Source organism: Schistocerca nitens, chromosome 1 (assembly GCF_023898315.1).
Source record: "Schistocerca nitens isolate TAMUIC-IGC-003100 chromosome 1, iqSchNite1.1, whole genome shotgun sequence".
NCBI lineage: Eukaryota > Metazoa > Arthropoda > Insecta > Orthoptera > Acrididae > Schistocerca > Schistocerca nitens.
In genome coordinates this window covers 1,092,392,391-1,092,416,906 of record NC_064614.1, presented here as the reverse complement: position 1 = coordinate 1,092,416,906, position 24,516 = coordinate 1,092,392,391, and the positions used below count along the sequence as shown (strand labels likewise).

At 39.1% G+C, this 24,516-nt stretch overlaps 1 protein-coding gene across 1 annotated transcript in view; it reads left to right on the top strand.

Moving 5' to 3' along the window:
- LOC126198634 (Fanconi anemia group I protein-like) overlaps nt 1-24,516 on the top strand; it is a 250,425-nt gene that overhangs the window by 215,337 nt on the left and 10,572 nt on the right. Inside the window, exons 22-24 of the mRNA XM_049935099.1 lie at nt 2,957-3,029; nt 8,545-8,700; nt 23,235-23,336. Coding sequence (XP_049791056.1) covers nt 2,957-3,029; nt 8,545-8,700; nt 23,235-23,336 — 331 coding nt within the window. The remainder of the gene's footprint in view (nt 1-2,956; nt 3,030-8,544; nt 8,701-23,234; nt 23,337-24,516) is intronic.

Below are 24,516 nucleotides of genomic sequence, written 5' to 3'. Positions count from 1 at the left end.
CCATTACTCTACCACACGAACAGTGTCTGCAGGAAAACTTATCTACTTAGCTCATTTTTATTTTCTAATGTCTGGTGCCATTACATCCTGTGATCTTCCTGAAAATTATGAATTCAATAAAGAGGGAGAAGAAGTAAAAATTTGTATTTATGCGCTGAGTTGTGTAGGCATGTTGTAATATTTACATGAAATGCAGCCAGGTGGTCAGCTGGTTTGGACGATTGTAACTTGCCACAGTCCTGCAAACTGTTGGAACAGACTATATGTTAGGAAAAGCTTGGAGTTCACATTCTGTAAGTCTCTCTTCAGTTTTGGAAGCCAGCTGAGTTTGCTCACATTAGGTTAGACATTCAGCCAATAGTCCAGAAATCATACATGGAATGATAGAAACAAAAGCTTGTGTAATAAGTTTTACCACTGCAAGGATTCTAATGATTTTTTATTAGTGGATACCTGTGAGTAATTAAAATATGTACAAACAATTTTAGCAGAATTTAGTTCTGATTCACTTTGCAGAAAAGTGTTTAAATATGTATTGCACTTCTTATGTTCACTCTAGGAGGTAACAAGAACCTAAGTAGATGTAATTTTATTCTCCTAAAATAGAATGTCTTCAGTCCACCACCTTACCAACCAACAATAATATGGAAAGGATAAGATTGTTTGTTACACGTCACATGAAGTGAGTATTGAGTTGCAGATAGAAGGCACAGTGGGGGGAGGGGGCGGGGGTGGAAGAAGAAGATAGAATTGCTGAATTGTCTAGGTGGGAACTGTCCTTGTGACATATCCTTTGTTTTTGTCAACCCGGGCCTCAGCTTTCAGTAGGCCCTGTCCTCCACCTGTCTACACCACTCCCTTCCTTCTCTTCCAGTACTAAACATGCCTTCTATCCTGCTGATGCATCTGCATTGTCCTTTCCCCTTCCCTGCTTCTCTCCTCTTCCTTTCGCCCATCCACTTCCCCCAGCACAACCTCCTGATGCTACACCTATCACCTCTCAGACACAGTTGCAGTCGGGCCTTATTGTCTGCAAACAGTGGCCGTGTGTGTGTGTGTGTGTGTGTGTGTGTGTGTGTGTGTGTGTGTGTGTGTGTGTGTGTCTGCGTGTGTGGAGGGGGGGGGGGGCGGGGGGCGCGCGTGCGTGCGGAAGAGAGGTGCCTCGTGGGAATGTGTAAATTACATTGTCTACGTCTGATGAAAGACTTAGTCCATAAGCTGAAAATTTCTATCATTCTTTTTCATTGTACCTGCCTGTGACTCAGTGCCCCCTCTACGTGGTAACATCCTAACCTTTCCTTATGTAATTATTGCACCATGGACCAACCAACTAATAATCAAACACTGTGCAAATAATCCCAGGCTGGCAATCTGTCTGTATTGTCATCACTCAGTATCGGATTGTCATACATATTCCACAAACAGTGTCAGTTTTTTCCTCCTTATATTATATCTATTCACAGCTAGAAATGTTCAAACTTTGAAAATGTAAACAAAAGACTTGAGTTTGGATGAAAAGTTACTAACGAGTTGCTCTTAAAGACTGTCCATTATACAGTTACCATGTGATAAAATGAAAACACCAGAGGTATGGTAATGAAATCTTTACGCTGAAGAGGAAACCAAGAATAGAGTGGATAAATTCCATGTGTGATGTAAGCCTTACCAATAAGTTCATGACTGTATGCTTTCTGTTAACATCAGAAGTAATAATAGTATTAGTACCATTAATCCAGAACTGATTGCATGTATAATACTCCATGCAGGAGTTGCAGCACACGAACCAAGTTGCATGAAACGGAATACATTCTGACAATTCAAGTAATCCAAAACATGACAGTGGTAGTCTACAGAAGAATGTATGTGCATCAAGTGGAATGGGAAATCAGGTCACACAACGTAGCTGTCTGATGAATGACAGTGCGTTTGATGTGGTGTAATGTCAGACAAGTAAAAGCTATATGATTATGAGGATGAATTGCTGTTGGTTACTTTATATTCAGGAGATGAAATATTTAGTTCTGCCAATAGATAAGTATAAAAGTAAACGTGTGTATTGGCAGTACTAAGTGTTACACACATGTACTTCAAAATAAACTAGGCTTTCTTACATTTTTGTTTGGGGTATATAGTTCTGGAAATAAAATAAAAATAGCTCCAAAAATGGCAAAGGCTTTTGTGAGGTTTCGCTTGACCATAAAGCAAATGCCAGGACTGTAAACTAAAAGCATAACAAGTATAAACAAGACAGAGTCTGTCAGATAGTTCTAGACAATTCTGAGTTAGCTTCTGCCCATACCCACACAGTGTGGTAGAAATTAAGATTAGGTCTTTATCATTCATGAGACTATAATGCTCCATTCATAAAGCAACTAACTGAGATGAAATGAAATGAAACTGAATGGCTTGTGTGTGTGTGTGTGTGTGTGTGTGTGTGTGTGTGTGTGTGTACAGTGTACACTCTTGCCCAAAATAGGATTCGTGCTGCAAAAGCTAGTGAAGTTTCCAGTATTGTTTGTGTGTCAGTCAATATGTCAATGTTGTTGCTATTTGGTGAGTTGTTACCTTTACTCTTAAATAATTTATGTTCTACCAGAACTTTCCATTGCTGTAAAACTCCATGTGTCTTCGTGACTGTCCAGGAGTGAGAATATTATATAAGCATTATCGTAATTCTAAACTCTGATACAAATTTCACAAAAATGTATTCAAGTATAGTGTGTAGTAATTCTGATGTGTGGACAGAAATTTATGAATCCAGAATTTGGATGTTTGACTTTTGCTTTATATCTGTAGAATGCATACTGTAACTCAATAATTAGTTTTATCTTTCATTCCCAATTTACTTTGATGAGTTACTATTAACAATTTTTTATTTTTTGTTTGATGATGTTATGTACAGTTGAAGATATGAAACAACTATATTTTAAAATTCTTTCTTTCTGAATATTTCCAGATTCACTCAAGTAATTACTTTGGCAGGCAGGCATTTAGCCAGAAACTACGACGCCCTTATATCACATGTTGAGGTAATGTCAAATTTAATTTTGTTGTATTTTGAGCTTCTGAAGCATCGATTATTCATACTTAAAGAGCATAAATTAAGAAATTAAATGAAGTATCAAAGTATAAATATCCAATACCATAGAAGAATAAACAGAAAGAAAATTGTAAGTTATCAGAGAACTCGGTGAAATCGCAAAATGAGGTAGTGACATGAATACAGCATGTACCAGGCTTAAATTTATTTTTGCATTTCCACATATTACCCCAATAAATTTAAGCACTTCTCCTGCTGCATTTGACAAAAACGAAGAGAAAAAAAAGGGGCAGCTGTCATCTCCAGCAAGTAACATCTCAGACTACATCTTCACTGTCTTCAAAGTGCTGCACAGTCAGATGGTTTTTAAGATGGTGAAACAGATGAAAATCACTGGCAGCTAAAACGAAACTGAACAGTCTATTTTCCAAGCAGTCCCAATTAAATTTTTGCAATAACCTATTTGTTTGTCATCCATATGAATCACACGCACTGCCAGTTGTCCAGAGTGATGCAGTAATCTGAATCAATAACAGCCTCACCTTCAGACTGGAATTTTAGCAACAATACACTCTCCTTGTCTCAAAATACAGCCATCTTAATCTTGTGGAACCATCTTCAATTTACTTTTTTCATGTGGAGAAGGTAAGCTTCCATTCCTTGGAGATTTGCTTTAACACAGATTGATAATGGTGAACCTATGACTCATCCACTGTAAAGGACTGCATTAAGAAACCCTCCCCTTTTTGAATGTAATCAATGAGGTACTGCATGCATAGGCCCAGTCAGTTCTAGTTGTGTTCTGTAGTCAACCAGTGGTGAATTCAATGTTCACAAACTTTATGAAAATTCAATTGCTGGCGGCAATTTATGTTGTGCATTGTGCCTTGGGGACCATGTGCCATGTCATCTATTGTCACACAATAACCTTCGTGAATCATTTCTTCCACGTGTTATAATGAGGCATCACTGGAAAAACCCTCTGATTATCCAGGGCTCATTCCTTGTTTGTGATACTTTCTTGGCTTTTGTTGACTTCCTGTATCCAGCTGAATAACACGTTTCCAGTAAATACAGTTCTCACCATATGTGAGATGAATATCACAATGAACTTTGTAGACAATCCCTCGGCCCATAAAAATCACAAAACTTAACACTGTTCCATTCAGGTAAACACCTGTAGCACACATGCCATCTTGCAATGATAGCTGTTTATTAAATGTTTGTTGGGGAATACTCTTTATCTTTGCTGAATTTTGTTTTGTGGACATTAGGCCATGGACCAAGGGATATTCTGTGACTGAAGTTTCATCTGCTGGAGAGAACATCAGTCTAATGCCAGAAAACAGAGAATACACTGCAAATTCAAATACCTGCCTTGTAGCCTACTGCAATACTGTGTATCAACTAATGCTTAATTGGCATGCTGCCACCTTCTAGAAACTCGTGGATGTAAAATTTAAAGTCATATGCAGTGCTCTGGCATTTGTGACTTATCATATTTACCTGAGTATAAGATGACCCTGAATATAAAATGAACCTCCTTTCTCTCTCTCTATCTCTCTCTCCTCTCTTTCTTTCCCCCCCCCTCCCCCCCTTCCCCCCCTTGAGAAAACTTTGTTTTTAACTTATCTGACTAATCAAAATTACAAACTGTTTTATTGATGTAAAGTACCTGCCAAAAACTTAACCTTATACCTATCCTATACTTAAGCCGTTGGAGAAATAAAATCCTGTAGTCTGTGGCATCACCGTATCACTGTTTTTAGTCATCACCACCATCCTAGTAACACAGTTGTGAAATTTATATCTTTGTTGTCACAAATATTTTGCTGTTGCTTCCAAATATGGTGCTATTTATGAGATAATCTTTACAGTGAGACCTGAGAACACAGATCTTTCTTTCTGAATACATATCGGATTTTGGTTCTGTACTGACATGAGAATGTTACAGTGTCTCTTTCTTCCGAAAATACCACTTGCCCACTGCTCTTTCATTGGCTTTGTAGAAGCAGCTGGGCGGTGGGGGAATGAAATGAAACATCAAAGTTTGATAGGCTGTGTGATGATGTAGCCGTGACTACAAAATCGAGTCAAATTTACAAACAACTTGGCAGTATGAGCCCACTTATCACTACAACATTTCACCATCTCTGGCCTGGATGGATGCACTGATTTGGTTGGGAAGGGTGTCATAAAGCCTTTCTATCCTCTCCTGCAGCAAGCTTGCCCATAAATGTTGTAACTGCTCCTGGATACTGACAATATGAGTTGATACCTGAACTGTCATACACATGTTCTATTGGATACAGATCTGGGATTCTTGCTGGCCATGGGAGTAATTCAACACTACACACACAGTTCATAGAAGTATGATACGTAATCAGCATGGTTTCAGAAAACATCATTCTTGTGCAACGCAGCTAGCTCTTTATTCGCACGAAGTAATGGCCGCTATCGACAGGGGATCTCGAGTTGATTCCGTATTTCTAGATTTCCGGAAAGCTTTTGACACCGTTCCTCATAAGCGACTTCTAATCAAGCTGCGGGCCTATGGGGTATCGTCTCAGTTGTGCGACTGGATTCGTGATTTCCTGTCAGGAAGGTCGCAGTTCGTAGTAATAGATGGCAAATCATCGAGTAAAACTGAAGTGATATCAGGTGTTCCCCAGGGAAGCGTCCTGGGACCTCTGCTGTTCCTGATCTATATAAATGACCTGGGTGACACTCTGAGCAGTTCTCTTAGTTTGTTCGCAGATGACGCTGTAATTTACCGTCTAGTAAGGTCATCCGAAGACCAGTATCAGTTGCAAAGCGATTTAGAAAAGATTGCTGTATGGTGTGGCAGGTGGCAGTTGACGCTAAATAACGAAAAGTGTGAGGTGATCCACACGAGTTCCAAAAGAAATCCGTTGGAATTCGATTACTCGATAAATAGTACAATTCTCAAGGCTGTCGATTCAGTACCTGGGTGTTAAAATTACGAACAACTTCAGTTGGAAAGACCACATAGATAATATTGTGGGGAAGGCGAGCCAAAGGTTGCATTTCATTGGCAGGACACTTAGAAGATGCAACAAGTCTACTAAAGAGACAGCTTACACTACACTCGTTCGTCCTCTGTTAGAATATTGCTGCGCGGTGTGGGATCCTTAACCAGGTGGGATTGACGGAGGACATCGAAAGGGTGCAAAAAAGGGCAGCTCGTTTTGCATTATCACGTAATAAGGGAGAGAGTGTGGGAGATATGATACGCGAATTGGGATGGAAGTCATTACAGCAAAGACGTTTTTCGTCGCGGCAAGATCTATTTACAAAATTTCAGCCACCAACTTTCTCTTCCGAATGCGAAAATATTTTGTTGAGCCCAACCTACATAGGTAGGAATGATCATCAAAATAAAATAAGAGAAATCAGAGCTCGAACAGAAAGGTTTAGGTGTTCGTTTTTCCTGCTTGCTGTTCGGGAGTGGAATGGTAGAGAGATCGTATGATTGTGGTTCGATGAACCCTCTGCCAAGCACTTAAATGTGAATTGCAGAGTAGTCATGTAGATGTAGATGTATGTGCCGTGTGTGTACGAGCATTGTCCTGTCATAAAATGGCACCCTAATGATGCTGCAGGAGAGGTAACATCTGAGGGCATTCGATGCCCATGGTGTACTACTGCGCTGTCAGAGTTCCTTAATTCGTTACCTGATGGTTCCTTATGCCATGATGCTAGGAGTAACACTGCTGCACCTCTCAAAAACATTGGAAGAATGGGACCTCTCCCCATTTTTGCCACTGTATTCACCTACGATGGTCATCTGGGGTGGTACAAAAACCGCAGTTCATCACTGATCAGAATGTGACACAATTCATTAGCTTACAGCTCCCTACAGCTGAATTGGCAGAAATTGTCCAACTTTGGATAAACACTGTAACCAACCCTAAAAAATTAACAGTGGCGGTGAGTGGCTTCTGGATATCGATAGCCCCATACAAAAAGTGCATGAGAATATAGATATAATGTTCACTTTGGTGTGCATGATTTTCACTTACCTTGAGTCAGGAAACAGGCTTATTTGCAACAAGACAGTCATCCACATGAAAGTGTGATAGACCCGATAGTGTGTGGAGTGCCATGGACTATCAGCATTAATGCAGCTTTCATCAGAGAGAGGTGCACCTATAGTGGTGCACCCAATGGCAACATTGGTCACAAAACTGGCGCCGTGGAGAGCTAACAGTGCCAGATTGCTTTCATCATCGTCGTACTGGTTGAGTTTCTGGTATGGGTGCTATGCGTTGCTGTTGGATACACAACTTAATCACTTCTATGTCATATAGCTGGTAACTTGGGCAACAGAAATTACAATTTTTATGTGTTAAAACCAGGGACTGTATCCTACATCCAAGCACTTTGATTTATGAACTCTAGGTTAAGAGTTAAAGCGACATGATGTGTGTACCTGTATCTGTCATTCAGGCTCAGTTCAACTTTATGCGTAACTGGGTTAGAGCCACTATTGCTGCTGGTAGTTGCAGCCCTGTCTACTAAATTTTGCACCTTGTGTACTCATTGATTACCTACACATTTAATTATGCATTCTTCCTAAATATTATGTATGTACAATAAATAAAATTTCATTATTTGCTGTCCTTCCTGGCAGTGCAGTTTTAATGACCAGACATTCATTACCAAGAAACTGCTCTCTCTTTGTCATTATTATTTATTTCTTGTTTAAGAATTCATCATACCTTACTTGCTTTATTCTTGGAGTGTTTAGATTTTGGCCATAGTGAATGTTTTTTGCTATTTCTGGTGAGACATAATAGAATTTGCTTTGCTGTTAATAATATTTTTTCAACTACTGATCTAAACTAAAAAGAGCTTTCTCCTTGTGATAAAAGTAGAAGATATTTTTCTTGTGCACTATCTCATATTTTCTTCTTTCTTTTGTTCCATCTTACCCTCATCTCCTTTACAGTAAATGGGATTCAGAGTGCTGTTAGATATATTTTTAAGGGAAATTAAATGCCAGTGTGTCTGTTGGCAGTACTATACATTCGATGTACTGAAGCCAAGTTCTGGTCAGCAGTTCTGCCGCATAATTTACACACACACACACACACACACACACACACACACACACACACACACACACACACTACATGTTGTGATAATTTTTTAAATAACAGACCTAAATATCTTGCAGTATTAATTTGTAGAAAAGGGTCACTACACAAGAGTATTGTTTATCAAATGCTACATTAAAATGCAAAGTACCTAAAGCTTTAGATAAAGTAAAAGTAATTTGAGATTGCGATAGATGTTTTAAATCATAGGCTGTATACATTAAATGTCTACATTTTTTCCACAAACAATCCTCCTCAGATCGTGTCCTCTTCTTTTTCCGCCCACCCATTCAACATCATTTCTCTGTTTCCAAAAGCTTAAATCATTTCCTGCATACTGCGTTCTGGCAATATTATCTGCATAAAATATCTGTTTTTTTGCAGGAAATGGAAGGAGAAGAAGGAGGAAAGAAAAACAAAAAGGCTAACAACTTTGCACTTAAATCCAAGGTTTTAAAAGGGGCTAAATCCAGGACGAGTTTACTGTTTGAGAGAGAGCAGTTTGAACAACTAATAATAAAGCTCTCCTCAAAAACTAAGGTAAATACTTTGCATTGGTCATTTGCACATTTTAATCCTTCAAATAAAAAATGAGCAAATTGTGATAGCAGAAGTATAATCAAACTGATGAAAACTGTCCTGTCTTAACCTTTTCGATCTACAAAATTTGAATTTAGAGTGAAAGTCCTAAAATTCCACCTTGCCCCATTTTTTTCTAAAATAAAGGGACACCATCAAATTGCAGCCCTTCTATTTTACTATATTTTGAAACTTTACACGATCTACTCCCTGTTTTTTTTTAAGAGCTTGGAATCTCATACTCACTTAATCATACTGGATTTGTAAAGGGGGTAAAATCTACTTGTGATTTGCTTCAAAATACAGGGTGTACATAAAGTCCGGCAACATTTTCAATTATTTATTGCACAGGAAATAAACATTGTACAGATGTCAGACATATTGCATTTTGAAGAGAAGCTCTGAAAGTTTTTGTTACAAACATTCAATATGCGAACCATGAGTGACCTGGCAGACGTCAATACGGCAATCGAATTCTTGCTGTACCCGTCCCAGCATGACATCGTCGACTGTGGCAGTCGCGTCCAGTATTCTCTCCCAGAGCTCTGCTACATCATGTGGTAGAGGTGGTATGTACACCAGATCTTTTAATGTGTCTCCACAGAAAAAAGTCATACAGAGTGAGATCTGGCAATCGGGAGGCCATTTCATGAAACAGCTGTCCCATTCTGTAGCATGGCCAATCCATCGATGCGGCAAAATGGGGTGGAGCCCCATTCTCCTGAAAGATGGAGAGTCCGATTGAATTTGAGGCATCAGCCATTGCTGCAACATGTCCAAGTAGGAATATCCAGTGACATGCTCTTGCCAAAGAAGAATGGCCCGTACAGTTTTCGACGTGACAAGGCATAAAAAACATTTATTTTTGGGGAATCACGCTCAAATTAAATGCATTTGTGTGGATGCTTTGTACCCCAGATTCGACAATTATGCCTGCTCACTTCCCCATTAATGTGAAAAGTTGCCTTTTCACTAAAAGTTAAGTGATCAGTGCCATCCTCATCATCATTCAATCGTTGCAACTAAGAACAAAACTCAAAACGCTTGTTTTTGTAGTTGTCATTGAGCTTCTGCACTAGCTCTGATTTGAATGGTTTTCATATACAGCTTCTGTCACAGGACTTTCCACACTGTCATTGGAGCCATTTCGAGTTCACGGGATGCACGACACACCGATTTTTTTGGACTCTTTATGAATGTCTCTCATACACGCTTCACATTCACTTCACTCACACGGGGATGTCCACTTCTCTTTGCCGGGCACAGGCAACCCGTTGTAACGAATTTGTTGTTCCAGTGGTAAATGGCCTTCCTTGTGGGTGGCTTCTTACCATCTTGGTTCTAAATATCCACTGAACACCTGTAGCACACTTCTTTTTGTCAAACTCCAACACACAGAAAGCTCGCTCCACACTTGAAATCACCATGTTTGCGACGAGCGCTGACTATCGGTAAATTACCAAACTGTGGTGGTATATATGGGGGAAAAAAACCCTCAGTGTTTCTCTTCAAAATGACATATGTATGATATATGTACAATGTTTGGTTCTTGTACAATAAATAATTGAAAGTGTTCCCAGACTTTATGTACATCCTGTAGGGCCTCTATCTGACTAGCAGAGAATTATTGTAGTATTGCCCACTACATAAAGTAGTAAACAGTCTTGTCATCAAGACTGCATTGGTCACAGATAGCTGTACTGCAGATGAAGGACACTATACCAAAATCATTGCCAGTCAGTAACATTTTTCTGTTCTTAATTTGTTTGTAACCATATTCTGCATGAGGCTGTGAAGTGCACAATACAAAGTAGGCACCATTGTACTGTGGTTAGGGCTTCTTCCCATTCCTCTCACAAAGGGAGTGGGAAGAATGATGTTTAAAAGCCTCTCTGTATATTGTGATTATCCTAATTTTGTATTTATGGTTCCTACAGGACCAGTACACAAGGGGCTGCGGTATGTTTGTGAATTCCTCACTCAGTACTAGTTTTTGAAACTTTGTAAGTAGGCTTTCACAAGATACTTAGTTAATTCCTTTGGCCACTATGATGGAATAGGGTATACAGAGAACTTGCTACCCATCTCTGTCTTGGATTTCTTAAGGTGTGCCTCCGCCATCTCCACTTTGTCTCACTTATCTGTTCTTCTGTATGTTCTGTGTGTGTCGCCCCCCCCCCCCCCCCTCCCAGAAAGCCTCATTACTCATTTTTTTCTGGACACTGTAGATGCCTATTTAAGAAGCTCTGTAACTGTGGTGTTATCTCCTTGTCTATTTTCCAACTTTCCCTGGCATAAAGAATAGTCTTCAAATTTGTATTAAAGATATGAATTTTAGTTTTGCATGTGATGTTTTTGTTTCTCCATATTTGTGACAGTTGTTCAAAGACAGCAGTTACCTTCTGGATGCAGTTCTTCACATCGTCTTCGGCTTCACAACCTGTCACTACATTACCCTGGTAAGGAGTGAACTGACAAACTCCACTTACTGCTCCCCTACAAACAGCAGCACTTCCATATTTCCAGAATTTACTCTCATTTTGTTTGTTTTACCTACATTTAGCTTCCACATCTTTCAGCCTTTGGGCTAGTACAATTGTGTCATCTTGGAAATGCAAATCTTCTACATGTTCATGGATCCCTCATCTCCTGCCTGCTGTGACTCAAAACTGAGTCAAGGACAAGTACAAAAAGCATTGGTGACTCTAATGTGGTCATAAGAGTGCTGATAACATTAACACAACTTTGTTGTGCCTGAAAACTGGCCTGTTCTTTAAATTTTAATTTTCAGGTGAATCTTTAATCCTATTTGAAATAACTCTGTTGTGGACCTTATTGGGCACTAACAATGTAATATCATGCCAGTTGTGACAATTTGACAAATTTCTCTTTCTGGGAGCTTTACTACCAATCCAAGAGCTCTAGTGCTATATTCCCTGGGCCTGGAGCCTTGGCACGTTTGACTTTTCAAAAGCACTCCTAATTTCATCCATTGAGGGACACTGCAGATTTATATCTAGATCTGCTTCAGCTTCCTCTGGAACAGATCTCACCTGTACCTCTTGGTTGTCTTCATGATTTTACAGCCTAACAGCTCCTTCGAATGCTCCTCCCATCTCTGTAGCTGTGCCTTTTGTACTGTAATCTACACCCCATCCTTGCTTATACTGATCCTTCATGTCTAAAGTTATTCATGGACAGTTTGGTGATATTGTCAGCTCCTTTATACGGGGTGGAGAAAAATTGTGTCATGAATGCCAATAGGAACCAAAATTACTAATGTTGTGTAAGTCGACAACACACCATTTTTAAACTACAGAAACTTGGTGCCATGTGCTCCGATTGACTGTTGGATTGGCCTGTTGCCGTTCGTCGGTTGACAGGCAGTGCTATGGTTGTTGGTTCACACATACACATGTCCCTTGCCCCCAGCACTGCCCCAACATGATATGCACACGTGTCGAATAGGTCTTGCTGTTTGTCTCCACCTCATGTCAGAGGCATTAACATGTAAGTTTAGCTTCAGAACACACACACACATCACCTGCAATTCAGCCATACAGTAAGCATGGTGGCACAGTACTCATTTGAAGAACAATGAGATACCGTTTTTGTTCACGGACTAGCTGACGGTAATGCGCATGAAGCTCGACAGTTGTATGAGGAACGGTACCCGGTAAGAGGCCACCCACACTTGCAGATGTGTGCAGCAATTTACTGGTGGCTTGGCGAAACAGGCTCATTAGTGGGATGTCTTGGTGATGCTGGAAGACCTTGAACACTATGGGATGCTGCATTTGAAGAGATTGTTGTCGAGCGCTTCGAGGAAGCACCTATGACAAGTACTCAAGTGGTTGGACACGACATGGGGGTCACTCATTGGTTAGTGTGGGAGGTTTTGAGGGACGACTGCCAGCGTCCATTTAGTTTCCACCCTGTCCAAGACCTACATCCTGTGGCAAATTATGAACACAGGCTAGGGTTTTGCCAGTGGTTTCTGCAACGTGTTGCACGAGATCCTGACTTCCCTGCCATTGTGTTGTTTACCAACGAGTGCACCTCCTATCGGGATGGCCTTTACAACACTTGAAACGTTCATTACTGGAAAAGGGGAAATCCTCAAGCCGTGTATGTCCACAGACACAAGGAATAATTTTTGCTCAACATTTTGGCAGGCATTGTGAGTGACCATCTGATTGGGCCGGTCTGTCTATCGGGGGAAATTACCTTAACTTTCTGCAAGAAACTCTACCCGGCCTGCTTGAGATGTTCGCCTGGACATACAGATGCGCATGTGGTTGCAGGATGATGAGGCACCCGCGTATAACAGTCGTGCTGTGCGCGGACATTTGAATGAACTCTTTGGCGTCCGGGTAATTCGTAGAGGTGCTCGTAGGACATGGCCCCCGCAATCACCAGACCTCACGCCACTGGATATTCTCCTGTGGGGATTCTTCAAGGTTCTGGTTTACCCACCCGGACGCGAACCACCCGAAACGAAGAGGCATTGGGATCAACATGCCACCAATCGCATCATGGCAATGCCAGGAATGTTTGAAAGAGTTCGGCAAAACACTGTTCGACGTTACCAAGCTTGTGTCGCATCAGAGAGTTGCCTGTTTGAGCACCTGCTTTTTAGTAAAAAATGTCCTAGCTACAAAAAAGGGCCTTTTCAGGGCCGACACAATTTGTAAAAGACATTCTGTATGCAAACTGACAGCTGTTGATGGGTTTGTTGCTGGTACGCCTCATCATGAAACTACAATGGATGTGTCGGGACCTCGGTGGATTCGTCTGCAGAGTGGAAGGCTGCCATGCTACCACCGAGCGTGCAAGCCGCCTCGGATGCATCGTGATCTCTGGCAGGCAAAGCATTCGTGGTCATGCATTGTTCAGAGCACACAGCAACAGAGAAATCGTGCGGCCAATCGGAGCATGTGGTGTAGTTTAAAAATTGTGCGTTGTTGACCTACACAACATTTGTAATTTTGGTTCCTACTAGCATCAGCTATTCAGGGTTAAAATTTCGTAACGCAATTTTTATCCACCCTGTATTCTCCTATGTTTCTCCCTCTTGTGCTGCGCCGAGTCATCTTTCCATTTCTTTTTATCTCGCCTTATCCCATTCTCACTCTTTCGTTTGCGTCTTCCACACTCATTGTCTTACCAAGATTAAACTTTTGTTTTACTTCTTTCCTGCTCTTAATTTCATTCCACATGTCAACAGAGATACATTCTTTCCTTTAATGTGTCTTAGATCGTACAATGTTCTTTCCAACATCTAGATAGTGTCCTAAGGTTTTGACAGTTTGTTCCAGTTGCTTCCTGCATAGTTTTCATCACAGAGGATCTGGAATCTGTTTGGTATTTCAAGGGCAAATCTTTCTTTGCTATGTTTGTTTTTAACCTTACGACATCAGTTACTTTTGCTTCTGTGATTGAGCTTTGTTCTACTTGCTACTGTCGTGGTCACTTTAAATGTCCACTCCTCTCTTATTTTTGACATTTAGCAGAGTGAACTGAAACTTATGGGTTATGGTTATTTGGTTGACAGTAGCATGATCTGGTGAGACCCATGTTTTCTTGTGGAGTTGTGGTGTGAAAACATTGTGCCTTCAATGATTAGGCCAGGCTCAATGCACATATCTATCAGCAGTTCACAATTTGCATTTCTGTTCCCAATGCCATGTACACTCAAGATGTATTCATGTTCTTCTCTTCTGAGCCAAATTTTGCATTCAAGTCTCCCATTGAATTTTTTATGTCTCTGTTATTAGTTTGTCTAAGAACTGCATTTAATCTGTATAAAATGCATCTTTTAATTCTCCTTCAGCTGCTTTACTATCTGCATAGCACTAAATTACAGTGATATTTCCCACATTTGTTTTAAAGCATGCAGTTACTTGTATTATCCTTTCAGAGACTGGTTTCCACTCCAATAAGCCCCTTTTGTGGGTTTTAGATAGCGAGACACTTACACCATTCCTATGCAGTTAATCTACACCTGTCTTTCCTACATACGGCAGCACTTCACCATTTTGTGTTTGAACTTCCTCAGATTCTGGCCACCTTATTTTATGAAATCCCAATATGTCCAATCTGTTGTTCTCCAGCTCACCTTTCTTAAACCACCTGTCTCTATCAGTGTTCATCCGTTCCAAAATCCAATAAAGATTTTCCTTTAATGCCAAAGGCTACACCTGTACAATCCATCCAGTTATTTCTCCTTTTAGTTTCTGTGATTTGAATTTTTTGGTGGTGCGATTTATCAACCTAAAGCCTCCAAGTGTCCTGGTGGGGATGCCACTTCATGGCGTGGGCACCTGGTAAGGTTTTATTTCAGAACCTTACCCCTTAGACAGCTTGTTTTCACCTCAGCTACATAACACTATCCATGCCTCAGATGTAAGGCCTTTGTTTATGATTGTTGTCCTGGTTACTAACGATCTTCCACTGCCCACATTAGGGGACTGTGCCTGCTGTCACACAGCTATGGAAAGGAAATGGAAAGGCTAGGGCAGGATACTAGACAGGACATGATGAGACACGCTTTGTCTGGAGACTCTGTGGAGGCCTGCCAGCTTTGGAGACTCTGCCAGCAGTTACACTACCTCTGGTATTGCCTTCCACTCCATGGTATAGCCACCTGCTGCCCAAGCGGGCAATTTTTTGTTAAGGTGGTTGTCTGCTGAAGAGACTTTCGCAAGTTAGATGACAGCTTTTCTTTAAGTGTCTGTCTGTTCATGTTTCTCAGTCTGTTCATGTTTCTCAGTATTTCCATAACACTCATCTGCGAGTCAAACAAATGGTATGGGTTCCATACGCGTGAGCAATATACTACACCTGTTTTGCCAATGACTGAACCTATGTGATCACTGTATTTCATGTATCCAAAATTGTTATTCGCAGGTATTATATGTGCTGACAGATTTCAATTGTGACTCTAAATTTGTGTCAGAATACTACATTTTTGCATTTTGTGAAGTGCACAATCTTTCTTTTCTGAACATTGAATTATTATCAAAATCTGACTTTTGCAAAGAGAGGTTACTGCTACTACTATTTTCTACAAAATCAATAATGAAAAAATGATCAGCAAGGGTCTCAACACACATCAACACCCTGCTGAAGACTCTCAGCTCAAAATAAGTTGCATCCTATCTACTACAACATCCTCAACTCGGATGCTAATTTTGTTCGATACCCAAGTTATCATACTTAAGTTAATACGAGTTGCATGACCATCTTCCACAGCAGTTATGTCACAACTATTATTGGTTTTTCACATCTGAAGCTTACTGCAATTTAAGAAATGCTTTTAATTAGATGTGTTTTGTTTTTTATTTACAACTTTACATTTAATCTATTTTTTCGTCTTAAGTTTACTGTAATTTAAATTAAGTTGTTCACCAGATGGATCTCTCCCTCTTGTTTACATGTTTGAAAGTCCACTGTGTTACCCTTAGTTGTTAGCAGAGTTTGGAATCGGGGGAGGGGGGGAGGGGGGGGGGGGAAGGAACCCATGATTGGACAAGTGCTGGAGTGTGGGACAGGTGAAACTAGAGATTGAGTACCATGAAAACAGTTTTTGTGAAATTTACAAAACTGAAGTGCGAATTATCACCATTGCCACAAAAGAAAAGGCAAATTTTGAAAGGTGAGAAATTGTGAAAGGTAAATCTGCTTCTGTCCCTCCCTCCCTTGCCCTTCCCCCATCTCCAGCATCTGCTGAGAGTGCAGGAAAAAGTAATGGACTTCAAAACATGTAAACAAGAGGAAGAGAGACCAGTGACCCTAGAAGATGGTTTATAAATATATGCGAAACGTATCTGTTGAAAGACTGTTAAATTGCAGTAAACGTAAGAAGGTGAGAGGGGCAAATGGTGAAGGTTATGTTCTTCACAGTTCATATAGCCCCTACTAAAAAACTACCTCTCTGTTCAAATGTCACACTTGTTCAAGTTGTAAATGTCTGTTGTTGTCAGAAAGTTTTGACAGGTCTACTTCATAAATTTCATCGTATTCACTTTTGTCTATAAGCTAGCTGCATGTTGGTCTATATCCTTCAAATGTAGTTATCATGCATCAAATAACTGGTTATAAATGAAATTTCCACTGCTCTAGCTTGAATAGTTATGAAGAGAAAAAGTTTTCTTTTCTTAATGCTCACATTGTCAAAAGTAAGAGAAATAATGAGTGATTTCCAGTTTTCAATTTTAGTTGTAATGTATAGTTAGCTTACATGTGTTCTTCATTATTGTAATGCCTTTCACTCTAGCGATGGGCAAGAAATTGTGTATCTCTTACATACCACAGAGATTGAGAAGTCACAGTTTTCACAATAACAGGTGTAGAACCTCTGGCTGTGATTTCTGTCACAACTGGGTCACAAGTAGCAATTTAACATTACAATAGTCGGCGCTGTATGCCATCTGTTGACTGAGGTCCATACTTCATTGTATGAACTTTGTCTCATGTTATGAATGTATAATTTACCTGTGGGAAAAGGAATGAGCCAAGAAGATAATTTGCTGAGAGACAATTTTTACACTTGGTATTTTGCCTGGCAGCAGCATTGATGTGTTTGACTAGAGTGTAATGTGTGACACTGGACCCCCCAGCCCCCAGAGGTGTAGATTAGGTTTAAAAATGATAATTCAGTTGAGAGTTGTGAAGCCAATGAACGTGAATGCCAAATGAAGGCGTGGTAACTGACTGACGCAGCGTAGCCTAATATTTACATTCATGCCATAATTAAATGCACTTAATGCATTTTTCATCATAAAAATGGAAACTACCAGGCAAATTCAGAAAATGTTTATTAGGTAATGAAAAGATGAAAAACTTGCCTGTCTTCCTCCACAAACAAAACTAAATTTGACGTTAACTGTAATAATGTCATCTACAACTTCTGAAAGTAAGACACTGATGTGTTAGAGTACAAATGTTGTGCATTGTCATGGCAGTGTTGAGAAAGACGTCAACTGAAGTGTGGAAATCCCACCATAGTAATAAAGGATTCACGAAATAATTGTGGGAAAAAATGAATACTTACCTGCATCTGGCATCTTATTTGGACTTCAATGACCAAAAATTCAACGAAGATGTAAACATATGCAACACCTGAAGAGAAGCTTACAGGCTTTGATGTGCAGCGTGTTTTAAAAACTAAATGAAAATTATGATTTTTGGTGGTGTTATTTAGGAGGTAGAGTGCACTCACTGTTGAAATATATGACAATGGACAAACAAAGAGGTTTTTCATGGAAATGGTTAGGACACAGGCATATGGATCATAAAAATAACATTGTAGCCTGTAGGAAAATCATATTGATTTGTAGACAGTCCATAAACGACACCATAGGCTGCTACGGACATTGTGAAGCCAGTCTGCCTGACACACATTTTGAATTTCTAGTGACATTGAAAAATAAGTTCATGGAACAGGAATCATTAAATACATAGCAAAAACTTTGAGACTCATTTTCATTGCTTTTGTTTTTTTCATGTATAAGAGAATTTTCTCAGGAAATATGGAAGGTAAAGATTCAAATGTTTTGGATATGCTGCTTAAATATTGTCAGCATGTAATTTTTACCACAGCGATTTATACTTAGGTATTAAAAACTGCGAGATAGTATAAAAGAAATAGTGACAGTTTCCTAACTTTGAAAAATAGAAGTTCAAAGCTGTTAAATACTGTTATACAGAGTATGTAATACACAAATAAAAGGAAACTAAAAGTAAAGCATCACGTGTAAATATTTTAAATGCAGGTGCAAATATGGTGGTGGCAGTGGATTTTTTATTTTATTTATTTATTTTTGGCCAGGGGAACTGCTTATCTTCATGTATATAGAAATGGAAATGCATCTTGGTTCAAAGATGATTTTTGAAGGGGCAGGTAATTACTGGCCTGCCCTTTCATCCCAGATTTGTATTTCCCAGAGAACACTGTCATTTTGAAAGTGAACATGGCATACCTGTAAATAAAAACATACAAATCATGGGAACTGCACAACCACGTACTGTAAGCAAAGTTTCTGTACTTTGCAACAGACCGAGCGAGGTGGCGCAGTGGTTAGCACACTGGACTCGCATTCGGGAGGACGACGGTTCAATCCCGTCTCCAGCCATCCTGATTTAGGTTTTCCGTGATTTCCCTAACTCCTTCCAGGCAAATGCCGGGATGATTCCTTTGAAAGGGCACGGCCGATTTCCTTCCCAACCCCTCCCTAACCCGAGCTTGCGCTCCGTCTCTAATGACCTCGTTGTCGACGGGACGTTAAACACTAACCACCACCACCTTTGCAACAGATTTAGCCCTACAAGAGATACCCATGAATGATCATCAGAGCCTTTTCTTGTAATGTCGGTATTATGGCTGTGTAATTGGCCTGCATACACAAAGTTAGTGGCCTGCTTTAAAAACACAAGAAGACACCCACCTCTGATACAGAGATGTACTCAAATGTGAAACACAGGGAACAGTACAATGGTGCAAATTGCCATGAGCACCAATCAATCATTGCAATAAACTCAACAGAATAACTAAAAACAGCTGGAAGGGGAAAGAAGGTAATTTGTCCCATAGTAAATTACAGGTATTTGTTATTGTAAATGATGATAAAACAAATGTTCATGGTTTTATAACTTGATCAAAAATCTGATGAGTGCTGTATTAATTTTACTACAGAGAGAGAGAGAGAGAGAGAGAGAGAGAGAGAGATAGAGAGAGAGAGAGAGAGAGAGAGACCCCTGAAAACACACACACACACACATTCCAGAGAAGCTATGGCGAAAGAAAGTAACATAAATTACTAAAAGTAGTGGATTTATGTAGCTATATAAACAAAATAATTGTGTATCCTCTTTGTTTACTGTTGTAAATGATAGTGCTTTTTGTGGAATATCTGTGAGGCTCTTTTGCATCTTTATGTTTCAACTATTATTTCATAGTCAGTATCTTAATTCAAACACAAAAACAAACTGCATTAAGAAAGGTAAAACATTGCCACTTACGTGCAGCATATTAGCAGAAACATGCAGACAGTTGTTTTCAAACAATATAATTGTGTACTTATGAGGGAAGTATAAGACACTCACATTTATCTGAAATTCAGACCCAGGAATTATGACAATTTCAGAAAGAACTGGTAAGTCCCATGTGCATTTTTTTTTTACAAATGTGTGTTCAGACATTTTTTGTATTTATATCTGCTGATGGAATTTATATAAATCAATGAAAATAAAAAAGTTCCTGTCTTTCCATTTGCTATATTCACCAAATCATGCATTTTTCCTTTTGTGGAACTCCATTGCTATTTGTAAAGAAAAATAGTTATTTGTGCTTTGTAAAATCAGAAGCATTTTTCACTCAGAGAGTTATGCCCTGACTTACTAAGAGGGATTTTGAACATTAGGTTGCTACAGATTTATTAGAGATGTGCTAATATGGTATCTATTCTTAATGTAGTTTTAATTTCCTGGATACAGTCTTGTACGTAATTTCTTGTTGTATTTCAACAGCCGATTCACTGAATCTTTTTGCAGCAGAAACTGAACTGAATACTACAGCCAGTCCATATTGAAGTGCTTTATATTCCGGTTATATCACACATCATCAGCCTATTTATTTTATTAGCAACAAATACTAAAGAAGAAATGTTGGGTCATGTGAATGTAAGAAAGCTTATGTTCTTGGTGAGCCCACTTGATGACTTTCAGTTATCAGATTTATATGAATGTCTTCTTGCGCCTGTGGATTAATGAATTTACATAATGTAAACAAGCTAGTTTGGGTGGGGTCATCAGGCCAGGAAAAAGAATCGTGATAAAGTCTTCGTCATTAAAAGTAAACTCTTTTAAGAACTTAAACAAAACTAAACCTCACCCTTGAATGTGAAGAAGGATTAATGTTATTGCTGTCCATTCTTGATAACAATGTCTTCCTCACTGTTTCAGTCTCTGGAAATTTAAATGTATCATAATGTCCTCTTTGATTTGACACAGAACAACAAAAAGGGATCATCACAGGTTGATCAAACACACACAAATTGCCAGTCTAGTGCACAGAAAGTAAACAAAAACAAGTCATTTAGTAATTACACCCATGAACCAGCTCAGTTACAATAAATAGTGTGCAGTGTGAATGTTTACAAGCTTTTGTAGTCTATGCATGATGCCATATTGTAACATCACACACTACGTAGCACAGGCACTCTTTTTTTATGATGTGCTGCCTCAGGGCACAGATTTTTATTCATGACCTCTGTGGACCCACGTCACCAGCCAGCATTACCATGTCAAACAGTGTACAGCATGAGCCAATATTATATTTAATAGAGGGGTGAACGATACAAATTCTGCATAGAATCTTAAAAACAATTCATTTAGATTCTGGGACCTTGTTCAAGTTTAGTGATTTCATCTCTTTCCAATGCCCATGTCAGTATAACTCATCTTTGCAGTGAAATGAGAATCAAACAGTGGCAGTACTCCTGTATTTCCTTATGTAAAGTTTTTTGAAAACAGAGCTCGGCATTTCATTTTAGCTTTGATAAATCCCCTTTTACATGTTTATATACCTATGCCACAAAGCAAGTAATATGAGACAGAGTAAATATTTGAGGAAACGATAAAATATATTAAGTGGGTGATACTCATGGGTGCCTACAGCATCGTAGTTGAAGAGAGAAAGGAAAACAACATTTCTGGAGAATATGGCCAGAGCAATGAAGATATGATCAAAACTAAATCATAATTATACAAAGATATAGGACAGAATAATTTTTTGCTAGAAAGGATAATCATGAACATGTTGGATTTATATCATAATCTAATTGTGATAAACAGGAGATTGAAATTCAAAATAAAAAGAAGTGGGGTGCTGAGAACTAAAAGAAGAATGAGATGAAATGGTAATTCTTCAAGGCAGTGACCACTGGGCTAAGAAAAATTGCTGTTGGTGATTCAAAAGAAGAGAAGCAGAATGTAATAATGAAGGGTGTACAGAGCAATTGGATTACTGACGGAATAATTGGGGTATTGATGAAAGTGGTAAATAAAGACCAAAGGGCCAGATAAAAAATAAAGAAAAAACTGAAATATAAGACACTTATAAATGAAATCAGAAGGGGGGCTTATACCAAAAAGTATAGAGACATACAAAGAATCTGAAAAAGAGATGACTGTAAAACTTGTACACTGCGTATTACAAAATTAAATGGGAGTTCAGGAAAGTAAAATGTAAGTGTGTTAACCAGTGGGATGCAGAAGAGAAAATTCTGCTGAGTGCAGATAGATGACAGGAATATAACAGAGGCCTGGTTTGTATAGTTTAGAAGGGGCATTTCCAAGAGTGATGAGGGAAGGAGAAAAATTTGATGTGACAGTAATAGGTGCTCCAGTTATCAGTCAGTTTTGCAGATCACGAAATCAATTAAATTGCATAAAGTCAGGATTTGATGAAATAGCTTAGTTTATAAAATCTGAGAAGTACGGAAACTAGAAAGTAACTGCTTCTGGTGTTCAAAATTTATAAAACAGGGTGCGTACAATTAAGTTTACAGAAAACCATTATAATCTCACTGCTGAAAAAGGAAAAAGTGCACGTATATGGGAACTATTTTACAATCAGAAATTTCCTGACAAATCAAAACTTTGTACCAGATCCCAGACCCTTATTTTTTGTGGGCAATGTTTGAAAGGGCACTTTGAGAATGTCAGTATGGGTAAAATTGATGCTGCCAAAATTGATTGCTGTCACCATTGGGATCTGGATGACACTAGTTATTAACAGATTTCTCTGAAAGTAAGCATTGATATATATTGATATATAGATACATTGAAAGCAGCTGCTGGACTGGCAAGATGTTGTACATAAGAGATGATGCACGATGGTGGCAAGTTGTTATTGTATCAGGTAGATAGTGAGTGAGTGTTAAAGTGCTGTGGTGGTGATATTTATGTTCAGTAGGACACTATCATTCCATTACTCCCAAATTGTGTCAAGAGTGTGCCATTGAACACTCCATGGATACAGGAGTCCCCACCATGTCCCTCTGGACTACATCAGATTGACTAGATTTGAAATGCTGTTGAGAGATGTGCACCTCAAACTACACTCCAGCCATGGCTATGGGAGTGGTTATGTCTCATAAAGTTTCTCCAGAATTCCCATTGCTTTTGTGAGGCTATGCCATTGCTCTTTGCTGCAATTAGGGAAACACATTTATTTATGTCCTAATCAGTTTCCATAAGGTTCTATGACATCTGTATGTAAAGAGAGCTTAAACCATACTGGGACAAGCTGTAAGGAGAATAGTACTTGCCATATTCTGATAAGTGGGCGGAGTGAATTTCACTTTTGCCCTCTCTACTGAAGATCTGGAGTTTTTATTGGTTCTCCTATTGTACTTACAGCACCAACTACTTTTATATTAAATGTTCATTGTCAGCTTAAATATTAATTATGGTTTTTTTTGTGCCAACAGGTAAATCTTATGCAGTATGTCAAACAAAATGCGAGTCGAGATTTCCACATCAGTTCAAAAAAGCTGTGCAAGGCACTTGATCAGCAGCATAAGGATGGAGATGTAAGTAGCCAACTATTTGATTGAGGCATTAATAATCATTATTATAATGGATAAAAATTTGTGAACCATAACATTACCAGACATTTATGAGCTATTTGTACTTCAAAAAGAATATAGTAATTCCAGTCCCAAAGAAAGCAGGTGTTGACAGGTGTGAAAATTACCGAACTATCAGTTTAAAAAGGTAAAACTAGTAGAAGCCTATGTTGGGGAAGATAAGTTTGGATTCCGTAGAAATGTTGGAAAACGTGAGGCAATACTTGAGCCTATGATTTATCTTAGAAGATAGATTAAGGAAAGGCAAACCTACATTTCTAGCTTTTGTAGACTTAGAGAAAGCTTTTGACAATGTTGACTGGAATACTCCCTTTTAAATTCTGAAGGTGGCAGGGCTCAAATACAGAGAGTGAAAGGCTATTTACAGTTTGTACAGAAACCAGATTGCAGTTATAAGAGTCGAGGGGGCATGAAAGAGAAGCAGTGGTTGGGAAGGGAATGAGACAGGGTTGTAGCCTATCCCCAATGTTATTCAATCTATACATTGAGCAAGCAGTAAAGGAAACAAAAGAAAAATTGGGAGCAGGAATTAAAATCCTTGGGGGAGAAATAAAAACTTTGAGGTTTGCCGATGACATTGTAATTCTGTCAGAGACAGCAAAGGACCTGGAAGAGCAGCTGAACGGAATGGACAGTATCTTGAAGGGAGGCGATAAGATGAACATTAACAAAAGCAAAAGGAGGATAATGGAATGTAGTCGAATTACATCAGGTGATGCTGAGGGAATTAGAATAGGAAATAAGACACGTAAAGTAGTATATGAGATTTGCTATTTGGGGAGCAAAATAACTGATATTGAATATAGATTTAAGTATCAAGAAGTCTTTTCTCAAAGTATTAGTATGGAGTGTAGCTGTGTATGGATGTGAAATGTGGACGATAAATAGTTTAGATAAGAAGAGAATAGAAGCTTTCGAAATGTGGTGCTCCAGAAGAATGTTGAAGATAAGATGGGTAGATCATGTAACTAATGAGGAGGTACTGAATAGAACTGGGGAGAAGGGGAATTTGTGGCACAACTTGTCTAGAAGAAGGGATCAGTTGGTAGGATGTGTTCTGAGGCATCAAGGGATCACCGATTTAGTTTTGGAGGGCAGCGTGGAGGGTGAAAATCGTAGAGGG